General features: G+C 41.7%; 1 protein-coding gene and 1 long non-coding RNA gene across 2 annotated transcripts; one reads left to right on the top strand and one right to left on the bottom strand.

Moving 5' to 3' along the window:
* The first annotated feature begins 250 nt into the window (after positions 1–250).
* On the top strand, positions 251–2,032 carry LOC124866145 (general transcription factor II-I repeat domain-containing protein 2-like). Its single transcript, XM_047361823.1, has one exon. It carries the CDS (start codon positions 251–253, stop codon positions 2,030–2,032), a length of 1,782 nt encoding a protein of 593 aa, XP_047217779.1.
* A 379-nt stretch (positions 2,033–2,411) lies between these two features.
* LOC124865470 lies at positions 2,412–8,748 on the bottom strand. The gene is made up of 3 exons (XR_007037607.1): positions 8,684–8,748; positions 5,381–5,527; positions 2,412–2,547 (listed from the first exon to the last, which is right to left on the bottom strand). It is a non-coding gene; the product is annotated as an uncharacterized LOC124865470 (long non-coding RNA).
* Positions 8,749–12,144: the final 3,396 nt, after the last annotated feature.

Here is a 12,144-nt window from a genome sequence, read left to right as displayed (position 1 = left end):
CAGGTGTGGCTCTTTTGAGAATTTCATCAGGCTCGCAGAAAAAACATAATATATTCTCATTTTTTAATCCATCCATCGATTTTCCACTGCTCATGTCCTGTTCAGGGCTGCAGTTGGCTGCAGGGGCAATTGTCCATTATAATTGGATGATAATAGCCTATGTTGGCATTTGCTGGATAAACAGGTAAACAACCCCTTTTGAATCAGTCTGCTCAGTCATTAGCTCAAAGCTAACCCTTCGGCGAAGAAGATGGCGAAAAGAAAAAAAGATGAGGAGTATCGTACATTTCAGGACAAATGGACCGAACAATTCGCCTTTGCGGAGAGAGCAGGTTCTGCGGTGTGTCTAATTTGCAATGACAAAATTGCATCGATGAAACGGTCGAATGTAAAGCGGCACTTCGACACACACCCTGCTACCTTTGCATCAAAATACCCTGCGGGAGACAGCAGAAAGAAAGCGTGCCAAGAGCTACAGAGTAGGGTGCAAGCTAGCCAGCAGCAACTCCGCCTCTGGACTCGGCAAGGTGACTATAATTCCGCTAGCTTTGCTGGATCTTTAGTAATAGTGAGGAACGGAAAACCATTCACAGATGGCGAGTATGCTAAAACGTTCATGCTGGATGTAGCCAATGAACTTTTTGATGATCTTCTGAACAAAGACAAGATAATCAAACGGATACAAGACATGCCTCTTTCGGCAAGAGCTGTGCATGATCGTACCATCATGATGGCAAACCAAGTGGAGGGAATGCAAGTGAAGGACATATATGCAGCGCCGTTCTTTTCTCTGGCTTTGGATGAGTCCACAGACGTAAGCCATTTGTTGCAGTTCAGTGTGATTGCAAGATATGCTGCTTGTGACAAACTGTGTGAAGAAAGTCTTGCTGTTCTCCCAATAAAAGGGTCCACAAGAGGTGAGAATTTATTCAAGTCTTTCATGGAGTTTGCTCAAGACAAAAATCTACCTATGGATAAACTTTTCTCAGTGTGTACTGATGGTGCTCCGTGTATGGTGGGGAAAAACAAAGGATTTGTGGCACTTCTCCGTGAACATGAAAATAGACCCATCCTAAGTTTCCACTGCATTCTACACCAGGAGGCACTTTGTGCTCAGATGTGTGACGGGCAGCTTGGTGAAGTGATGTCGCTGGTCATTCATGTGATCAACTTTGTTGTTGCCCGAGCCTTAAATGATTGCCAGTTTAAAACACTGCTGGATGAAGTTGGAAGTAACTATCACGGTCTACTTTTGCACAGCAATGTGCGTTGGTTATCAAGAGGGAAGGTGCTTAGCCGTTTTGCGGCTTGCCTGAACAAAATCCGGACATTCCTTGAGATGAAAGGCATCGAGCATCCTGAGCTAGCGGAAACTGAGTGGCTCCTCAAGTTTTACTATCTCGTGGATATGACTGAACATCTGAATCACCTCAACGTTAAAATGCAAGGTATTGGAAATACAGTGTTATCCCTTCAACAAGCCGTGTTTGCTTTTGAAAACAAGCTGGAGCTCTTTATCATGGATCTTGAAACAGATCGTTTACTACATTTTGAAAAACTGAGACAATTTAAAGATGCATGCACAGCAAGTGAGCCCACTCAAAACTTTGATCTCCACCAGCTAGCTGGCTTCCCATCCAGTCTCCTACAGTCGTTCAAAGCACGCTTTGGAGTATTTCGTGAGCACACTCGTCTTTTTAAGTTCATCACCCATCCAAACGAGTGTTCGGTAAACACAGCCGACCTGAGTTACATTCCTGGTGTCTCCGTCAGAGATTTTGAAGCAGAATTGGCTGACCTGAAGGCCTTAGACATGTGGGTGAATAAGTACAAGTCACTGAATGAAGATTTGGAAAGAATCGCACGACAGAAAGCGGAGTTGGCGAGCAAGCACATGTGGACAGAAATGGAAAATCTTCAACCCGAAGACCACCTGATTATCAAAACTTGGAACGCGTTTCGTGTCACATACCACTCACTGCAGCGAGTGAGTATTGCTGTGTTGACCATGTTTGGATCTACATATGAATGAAAACATCAGCACACAGACACTAAATATTTTAGTGCATAAAGCAGCACTACACTCGGCTTGCACATACCTTTGTTAGCGAACACTCACTGTGCTACGTAAAACTGAATGGGTATTATAAATAGTAGGTGTTTTGCTCTGGCCTTTTGATAATGGATACCCCATTAGTACAGTCAGCTCCAAAAAAACAGTCAAAATGAACTACATAGTAAACAGTATCTTAGCAGTTAATCACACTAGTTGGCACATGATTGTTTTTTTTTCTCATTTCTGTTTTAAACCTAGATGTGACATGGTGTGCAATAATAATTTATTCTCCTTTTGCTTTCACTCTGTGCTCTCTCTGGATCCTTGCACTCTTTGTTGTGCACCTCATCTGTGTGGTCTTCCTTTTCCGTCTCTTCATATTCTTCCTCTTCTGTATTCTGCTTCTTTTCTTCTTTTTCCACTTCTTCATCACCTGATGTTTGATGCTTTCTATCTTGTCACGTCTCACCCTCTGTTTCTCTCACCTTAGACTTTGGTGGGAAAAAAGTGAATGTCACCCTTACTTTTAATTTTTGCAAGATTCACAGCAACTTAATCATGATTTCATTTAATATTTGCCCTAATCTACTCACAATCTCATCAATGTATTACATGGTATGGACAGTCTCTGTAACACAGCAGCCAACAGCAGCATGTGCTTCAAACATTTGTAATAGATGGAAATTGATGAAATTAGATTACACACTTTAAATTGATGTATTAAAGAGTTTCTTTAAGAGTTAATAGTCCTGCCTTGACTGGTAAGATAATATATAAATATAAATGACAATATGTTTTCATCATAATACTGTACAAGGGTTTCTACATTACACTGAGCTAATATCACACGGGAGCCAATGTGATATGTCTGTGGTAACAGCACTGATGATAACGTTACTCAGTTCAGGTTGTACCATCTCAAAACCAGCCTTATAGCTCTATAAGTTTTGTATCTTTCTAATCATGTTTATTTGGTCATAGGAAATTAAGCTGCTCTGCCACTTTTCATTCACTACATCTACACTGCGCTACTCAAGCTTATCTCTCTCTACAATGTAGCTTTATATTTTGCTGCTTTCATGTAGAGTTGGATGCAAGATACTGGCTACTGAAAATGTGCTTTAAGTCAATATAAGGTCAACATTTACACAAACATCCATCTGGGGTGACTAGGCAGTGTTTTAAGGTGCAACCCCTATAGGTCCAATCCAGTCACTTGGATGGGTTTGCTAGCTGTGACTGGTCGTTGTTAGGTTTGTCTACTTCCTCTTTCAGCGCATGAAAACAAAGAAAGCTGGAGGACCTGATAACGTCTCCCCATTATGTCTGAAAACCTGCGCACATCAACTTGCTCCGATCCTCAAAAGGATCTTCAACAAGTCACTGGAGAAATGTGAGGTCCCCTCCTGCCTCAAACGATCCACCATCATCCCGGTTCCCAAGAAACCCACCATCGTAGGATTAAATGACTACAGGCCTCTAGCCCTGACGTCTGTGGTCATGAAATCCTTTGAGCGGCTGGTGTTGAAGCACCTGAAAGACATCACAGGCCCCCTGCTGGACCCCCTGCAATTTGCTTACCGAGCAAACAGGTCGGCAGATGATGCTGTTAACTTAGGTCTACACTTCATCCTGCGACACCTCGACCACCCAGGGACGTACGCCAGGATCCTGTTTGTAGACTTCAGCTCGGCCTTCAACACTATCATACCAGACATCCTCCACCAGAAGCTCACACAGCTCAACGCCCCAGCCTCCACCTGTCAGTGGATCAACAGCTTCCTGACAGACCGACAGCAGCAGGTGAGACTGGGGAGCATCTTCTCCCGATCCAGATCAATAAGTACTGGTGCCCCCCAGGGGTGTGTTCTATCCCCACTCCTCTTCTCTCTGTACACAAATGACTGCACCTCATCGGACTCGTCCGTGAAACTCCTGAAGTTTGCAGACGACTCCACTGTCATTGGACTGATCCAGGACGGTGATGAGTCTGCATACAGACAGCAGGTGGATCGGCTGATACACTGGTGTTGTCAGAACTACCTTGAACTGAACCCACTCAAGACTGTGGAAATGGTGGTGGACTTTCGGAGAACACCACCCCCATACACTCCCCTCACCATCCTCAACAACACTGTATCGGCCGTGGACCACTTCAGGTTCTTAGGAACCACCATCTCTGAGGACCTGAGATGGTCTTCACACATAGACACTCTTCGAAAGAAGGCCCAGCAGAGACTGTACTTCCTGAGGCAACTCAAGAACTTCAACCTTCCACAGGAGCTGCTGGTCATCTTCTACACTGCCATCATTCAATCTGTACTGTCTTCATCCATCTCAGTGTGGTTTGGCTCATCCACAAAACAGGACAGGTCCAGACAGCATCGAATAATCAGGACTGCAGAGAGAATAATCAGAGCTGACCTTCCCTCCATCCAGGACTTATACAGGTCTAGGGTCAAGAAAAGAGCTGCCAAAATCTCTGCAGACCCCACACACCCTGCACATAAACTGTTTAGAGTTTTACCTTCAGGCCGCCGCTACAGAGCACTGTTCACTAAAACCAGCCTCCACAAAGACAGTTTCTTCCCCCAGGCTGTTTCTCTGATGAACATTCAATAGAGTACAGAACAACAGCATACAGATGTTGCAAACCTTTTTATTTATATATGTGTATATTGTACATTGTAAATTTGTATATTGTGTAATACAAAAACAAAACCTAAGAGCAAAGTGTACCGGAGTCAAATTCCTTGTTTGTATGCACGAACTTGGCAATAAAGCTGATTCTGATTCTGATTACTGTAAATCTACTCAGGATGCCTGTTAACACCTGGTTTGAACAAGACCTCAATTGTGTATGAGGTTTGGACTGAAAATGAGAGGAAAAAGCAGTCAAAATAAAAAAATAAAAAACTTTGATAGAACTTCATAAAGTCTGAGGGTTTTGGGGTGAGCCAAATGTTCTTTAACAACAGGCTAATTAAAAGAGCTAGCTCCTGGACTCTGGTTGCCTCGGATTTTGAATCTCTTACTCACTTACTGCTGTGTTTTCTTGGGAAGTTTCCAGAGGGTGGAACTCTAAGAAAACTCAGAAATGTACTGTTGACTGTTATAAATAGGAATGAAAAAATAACTTGCTAGTCCAATATGGGACAACTTTTTAATAGTAGATGATAAAATTGTAATTTGGTATTTCTCCACTGATTAGCTATTCTCATTTCTGTTTTAAACCTAGATGTGACATGGTGTGCAATAATAATTTATTCTCCTTTTGCTTTCACTCTGTGCTCTCTCTGGATCCTTGCACTCTTTGTTGTGCACCTCATCTGTGTGGTCTTCCTTTTCCGTCTCTTCATATTCTTCCTCTTCTGTATTCTGCTTCTTTTCTTCTTTTTCCACTTCTTCATCACCTGATGTTTGATGCTTTCTATCTTGTCACGTCTCACCCTCTGTTTCTCTCACCTTAGACTTTGGTGGGAAAAAAGTGAATGTCACCCTTACTTTTAATTTTTGCAAGATTCACAGCAACTTAATCATGATTTCATTTAATATTTGCCCTAATCTACTCACAATCTCATCAATGTATTACATGGTATGGACAGTCTCTGTAACACAGCAGCCAACAGCAGCATGTGCTTCACACATTTGTAATAGATGGAAATTGATGAAATTAGAATACACACTTTAAATTGATGTATTAAAGAGTTTCTTTAAGAGTTAATAGTCCTGCCTTGACTGGTAAGATAATATATAAATATAAATGACAATATGTTTTCATCATAATAATGTACAAGGGTTTCTACATTACACTGAGCTAATATCACACGGGAGCCAATGTGATATGTCTGTGGTAACAGCACTGATGATAACGTTACTCAGTTCAGGTTGTACCATCTCAAAACCAGCCTTATAGCTCTATAAGTTTTGTATCTTTCTAATCATGTTTATTTGGTCATAGGAAATTAAGCTGCTCTGCCACTTTTCATTCACTACATCTACACTGCGCTACTCAAGCTTATCTCTCTCTACAATGTAGCTTTATATTTTGCTGCTTTCATGTAGAGTTGGATGCAAGATACTGGCTACTGAAAATGTGCTTTAAGTCAATATAAGGTCAACATTTACACAAACATCCATCTGGGGTGACTAGGCAGTGTTTTAAGGTGCAACCCCTATAGGTCCAATCCAGTCACTTGGATGGGTTTGCTAGCTGTGACTGGTCGTTGTTAGGTTTGTCTACTTCCTCTTTCAGCGCATGAAAACAAAGAAAGCTGGAGGACCTGATAACGTCTCCCCATTATGTCTGAAAACCTGCGCACATCAACTTGCTCCGATCCTCAAAAGGATCTTCAACAAGTCACTGGAGAAATGTGAGGTCCCTTCCTGCCTCAAACGATCCACCATCATCCCGGTTCCCAAGAAACCCACCATCGTAGGATTAAATGACTACAGGCCTCTAGCCCAGACGTCTGTGGTCATGAAATCCTTTGAGCGGCTGGTGTTGAAGCACCTGAAAGACATCACAGGCTCCCTGCTGGACCCCCTGCAATTTGCTTACCGAGCAAACAGGTCGGCAGATGATGCTGTTAACTTAGGTCTACACTTCATCCTGCGACACCTCGACCACCCAGGGACGTACGCCAGGATCCTGTTTGTAGACTTCAGCTCGGCCTTCAACACTATCATACCAGACATCCTCCACCAGAAGCTCACACAGCTCAACGCCCCAGCCTCCACCTGTCAGTGGATCAATAGCTTCCTGACAGACCGACAGCAGCAGGTGAGACTGGGGAGCATCTTCTCCCGATCCAGATCAATAAGTACTGGTGCCCCCCAGGGGTGTGTTCTATCCCCACTCCTCTTCTCTCTGTACACAAATGACTGCACCTCATCGGACTCGTCCGTGGAACTCCTGAAGTTTGCAGACGACTCCACTGTCATTGGACTGATCCAGGACGGTGATGAGTCTGCATACAGACAGCAGGTGGATCGGCTGATACACTGGTGTTGTCAGAACTACCTTGAACTGAACCCACTCAAGACTGTGGAAATGGTGGTGGACTTTCGGAGAACACCACCCCCATACACTCCCCTCACCATCCTCAACAACACTGTATCGGCCGTGGACCACTTCAGGTTCTTAGGAACCACCATCTCTGAGGACCTGAGATGGTCTTCACACATAGACACTCTTCGAAAGAAGGCCCAGCAGAGACTGTACTTCCTGAGGCAACTCAAGAACTTCAACCTTCCACAGGAGCTGCTGGTCATCTTCTACACTGCCATCATTCAATCTGTACTGTCTTCATCCATCTCAGTGTGGTTTGGCTCATCCACAAAACAGGACAGGTGCAGACTGCAACGTATAATCAGGACTGCAGAGAGAATAATCAGAGCTGACCTTCCCTCCATCCAGGACTTATACAGGTCTAGGGTCAAGAAAAGAGCTGCCAAAATCTCTGCAGACCCCACACACCCTGCACATAAACTGTTTAGAGTTTTACCTTCAGGCCGCTGCTACAGAGCACTGTTCACTAAAACCAGCCGCCACAAAGACAGTTTCTTCCACCAGGCTGTTTCTCTGATGAACATTCAATAGAGTACAGAACAACAGCATACAGATGTTGCAAATGCACCTTTTCTATTAGATATGTGTATATTGTACATTGTAAATTTGTATATTCTGTAATGCAAAAACAGAACAAAAGGGCAAAGTGTACCGGAGTCAAATTCCTTGTTTGTATGCACGAACTTGGCAATAAAGCTGATTCTGATTCTGATTACTGTAAATCACACCCTGCACATAAACTGTTTAGAGTTTTACCTTCAGGCCGCCGCTACAGAGCACTGTTTACTAAAACCAGCCTCCACAAAGACAGTTTCTTCCCCCAGGCTGTTTCTCTGTTGAACATTCAATAGAATACAAAACAACAGCATACAGATGTTGCAAATGCACTTTTTATTTATATATGTGTATATTGTACATTGTAAATTTGTATATTCTGTAATACAAAAACAAAACCTAAGAGCAAAGTGTACCGGAGTCAAATTCCTTGTTTGTATGTACGAACTTGGCAATAAAGCTGATTCTGATTCTGATTACTGTAAATCTACTCAGGATGCCTGTTAACACCTGGTTTGAACAAGACCTCAATTGTGTATGAGGTTTGGACTGAAAATGAGAGGAAAAAGCAGTCAAAATAAAAAAATATAAAACTTTGATAGAACTTCATAAAGTCTGAGGGTTTTGGAGCGAGCAAAATGTTCTTTAACAACAGGCTAATTAAAAGAGCTAGCTCCTGGACTCTGGTTGCCTCGGATTTTGAATCTCTTACTCACTTACTGCTGTGTTTTCTTGGGAAGTTTCCAGAGGGTGGAACTCTAAGAAAACTCAGAAATGTACTGTTGACTGTTATAAATAGGAATGAAAAAATAACTTGCTTGTCCAATATGGGACAACTTTTTAATAGTAGATGATAAAATTGTAATTTGGTATTTCTCCACTGATTAGCTATTCTCATTTCTGTTTTAAACCTAGATGTGACATGGTGTGCAATAATAATTTATTCTCCTTTTGCTTTCACTCTGTGCTCTCTCTGGATCCTTGCACTCTTTGTTGTGCACCTCATCTGTGTGGTCTTCCTTTTCCGTCTCTTCATATTCTTCCTCTTCTGTATTCTGCTTCTTTTCTTCTTTTTCCACTTCTTCATCACCTGATGTTTGATGTTTTCTATCTTGTCACGTCTCACCCTCTGTTTCTCTCACCTTAGACTTTGGTGGGAAAAAAGTGAATGTCACCCTTACTTTTAATTTTTGCAAGATTCACAGCAACTTAATCATGATTTCATTTAATATTTGCCCTAATCTACTCACAATCTCATCAATGTATTACATGGTATGGACAGTCTCTGTAACACAGCAGCCAACAGCAGCATGTGCTTCACACATTTGTAATAGATGGAAATTGATGAAATTAGATTACACACTTTAAATTGATGTATTAAAGAGTTTCTTTAAGAGTTAATAGTCCTGCCTTGACTGGTAAGATAATATATAAATATAAATGACAATATGTTTTCATCATAATACTGTACAAGGGTTTCTACATTACACTGAGCTAATATCAAACGGGAGCCAATGTGATATGTCTGTGGTAACAGCACTGATGATAACGTTACTCAGTTCAGGTTGTACCATCTCAAAACCAGCCTTATAGCTCTATAAGTTTTGTATCTTTCTAATCATGTTTATTTGGTCATAGGAAATTAAGCTGCTCTGCCACTTTTCATTCACTACATCTACACTGCGCTACTCAAGCTTATCTCTCTCTACAATGTAGCTTTATATTTTGCTGCTTTCATGTAGAGTTGGATGCAAGATACTGGCTACTGAAAATGTGCTTTAAGTCAATATAAGGTCAACATTTACACAAACATCCATCTGGGGTGACTAGGCAGTGTTTTAAGGTGCAACCCCTATAGGTCCAATCCAGTCACTTGGATGGGTTTGCTAGCTGTGACTGGTCGTTGTTAGGTTTGTCTACTTCCTCTTTCAGCGCATGAAAACAAAGAAAGCTGGAGGACCTGATAACGTCTCCCCATTATGTCTGAAAACCTGCGCACATCAACTTGCTCCGATCCTCAAAAGGATCTTCAACAAGTCACTGGAGAAATGTGAGGTCCCCTCCTGCCTCAAACGATCCACCATCATCCCGGTTCCCAAGAAACCCACCATCGTAGGATTAAATGACTACAGGCCTCTAGCCCAGACGTCTGTGGTCATGAAATCCTTTGAGCGGCTGGTGTTGAAGCACCTGAAAGACATCACAGGCTCCCTGCTGGACCCCCTGCAATTTGCTTACCGAGCAAACAGGTCGGCAGATGATGCTGTTAACTTAGGTCTACACTTCATCCTGCGACACCTCGACCACCCAGGGACGTACGCCAGGATCCTGTTTGTAGACTTCAGCTCGGCCTTCAACACTATCATACCAGACATCCTCCACCAGAAGCTCACACAGCTCAACGCTGATAAAATTGTAATTTGGTATTTCTCCACTGATTAGCTATATAGTTCAAACTGAGCTTATCATATGATCAGTGCCAAATAGGTTTGCTAAAAATCCAAGAAATAAATCCATTAAATCCAGTCGGTAACAGCTCCATAACTGTTATTAACCAAATTACCAGCATATAGCAAAAATAAGTTACATAAAACAGTTGAAGCCGCTGCAGCTGTCTTCTTTAAAGCTCGTCCAAGTTGGCTGGTATGAAAGCCAGTGTCAGATAAAATCCGGCTGAACACACCACTCATTCTAATGAACATCTTTTGGATTACCCTCCACAGTCATTAGATCAGCATAACAAAAGGACTCAGGCTGGTGTGAGAGGAACAGGAGGTGTGGCAAGGGTCGGGTACTTGGCGTGATAGACAGCAACCTATTAGGCTTACACGTGAATAGGGGAAGCTTCAGTGAATTCATTTCCTCAGTTTGTCTCTGTCAGGCCTCAGGGTCACGTCTGCTCACTGCTAAGGAGGCCTTTGTGATGGAAATGTTGTGGATAAAGTTTAACCCCTGTAACAATCCAAAACCTGGTCCCCTGTGTTGACGAGTACTTTAGGGTCACCCCAGGTCTGCTCCCATCCTGAGGCAAAGAGCTGCAAGCTCAGAGGCAAAGCCCTGATACTGGACCAGCTTGTAGAGTGGATAGATGAGTGTGTCTAACCACAAATATCTATGTAAATAACCATATACTAAAAACAAAATTGTTGCATTTACATGAACCACAATCACATTTTTGAGGTAAAAGTTGTGTTGAGATGGTAAATACCCGTTTGCTCTTGGTCTCAGTCAAATTTTGTGGTAAATCTACCCTGTTTTTTTAAGAGAAGGTAGGGTTTTCTGCTGCAGGTCAGATATGACATGCTCATGACCTCTCAACAGAACCTCACTTATTCCTTCAAGCACTTGAACAAATAACACAATTTTACGGTAAAAAGTAGAAGCAAGATACAGCAACTGCCATACTCACTGGCACTCCTGGTATATGTGTGAAAATCCTTAAAACAAAGTTTTGTTTAATTGCAGTCTCCATAACAGCTGTTAGACACCAAGCTGTATGTCTTTTCTGTCCAACATCACAAACATAAATGTGTGTCATAAATGAGTCAGATGACACTAATGAGTGTAATAAAGAAGGAATACGTGGAAAAGCACCTAATGTAAGTATGCTGGAGGATCTGTGATGCTGCAGCCATGTTTCTCTTGCATGGCATCATAAACTATTTGAATTATAAGAGCATTTTAAATCAAACATGATGGACAGAAAACTGTAAATGATTAGTCACTGGGTCTTTCAGTAGGATAATGATCCAAAACACATGGCTGTTACAGACCCCAGACCTAAATCCAACAGAAAACTAAATGAGTTGAATAACATGGTGTGGACAACAGACTCTGGATAATTTAGAGTGATTGTGCACAAGAAAATTGTCAAAGATCCCTCTCCCTGTCTGCTACAACTGTGTGAAATGTCTGACTGTCTGTGCAGTTGGTTGAAAATAAAGATCTATAAAAGGTTTGAAACAGAACTCAGGAATTTTCAGTGCTATTTTTCAAGATCACATAATCTATAATAAAACCTTAGGCAACTGCTCTAGAAAACAGGTATACCTTGTTTTAAAAACAATGTACTGGAAGTTGTATTGAGAATAATCCATGGAACTTTATGGAATACTTCTCTGAAAATTATTAATTTGTAAAATAATTAAAGCATTCTAAGCTGTAACAATAAATCAATATATATATATTGTAACATTGACTAAGAAATATGTATCACTTTTTCTTTGTTTTGACTTGGATTCCCTTTTTTATAAGGAATATGTGTCATTTTATTTGAGCATAAGCACTATATTTGTGTACCTTCAAAATATGTTTGACAATACACACTAAAATAAAAATGACTAGAAACAAAATTCTGAGTTGCTTGCCAAGTGTGAACCATGTAGACTCTTCAGGTCTTCAGAGACCTGCTTCGTCAGTGTTCCCAGAAGCAGAAGTAAACAAGGTTTTAAACAGCATTTTG

Source organism: Girardinichthys multiradiatus, chromosome 3, assembly GCF_021462225.1.
Source record: "Girardinichthys multiradiatus isolate DD_20200921_A chromosome 3, DD_fGirMul_XY1, whole genome shotgun sequence".
Taxonomy (NCBI): Eukaryota; Metazoa; Chordata; class Actinopteri; order Cyprinodontiformes; family Goodeidae; genus Girardinichthys; species Girardinichthys multiradiatus.
Note: the sequence above shows the minus strand (reverse complement) of the source record. Positions and strands in the feature narration are given on the sequence as shown.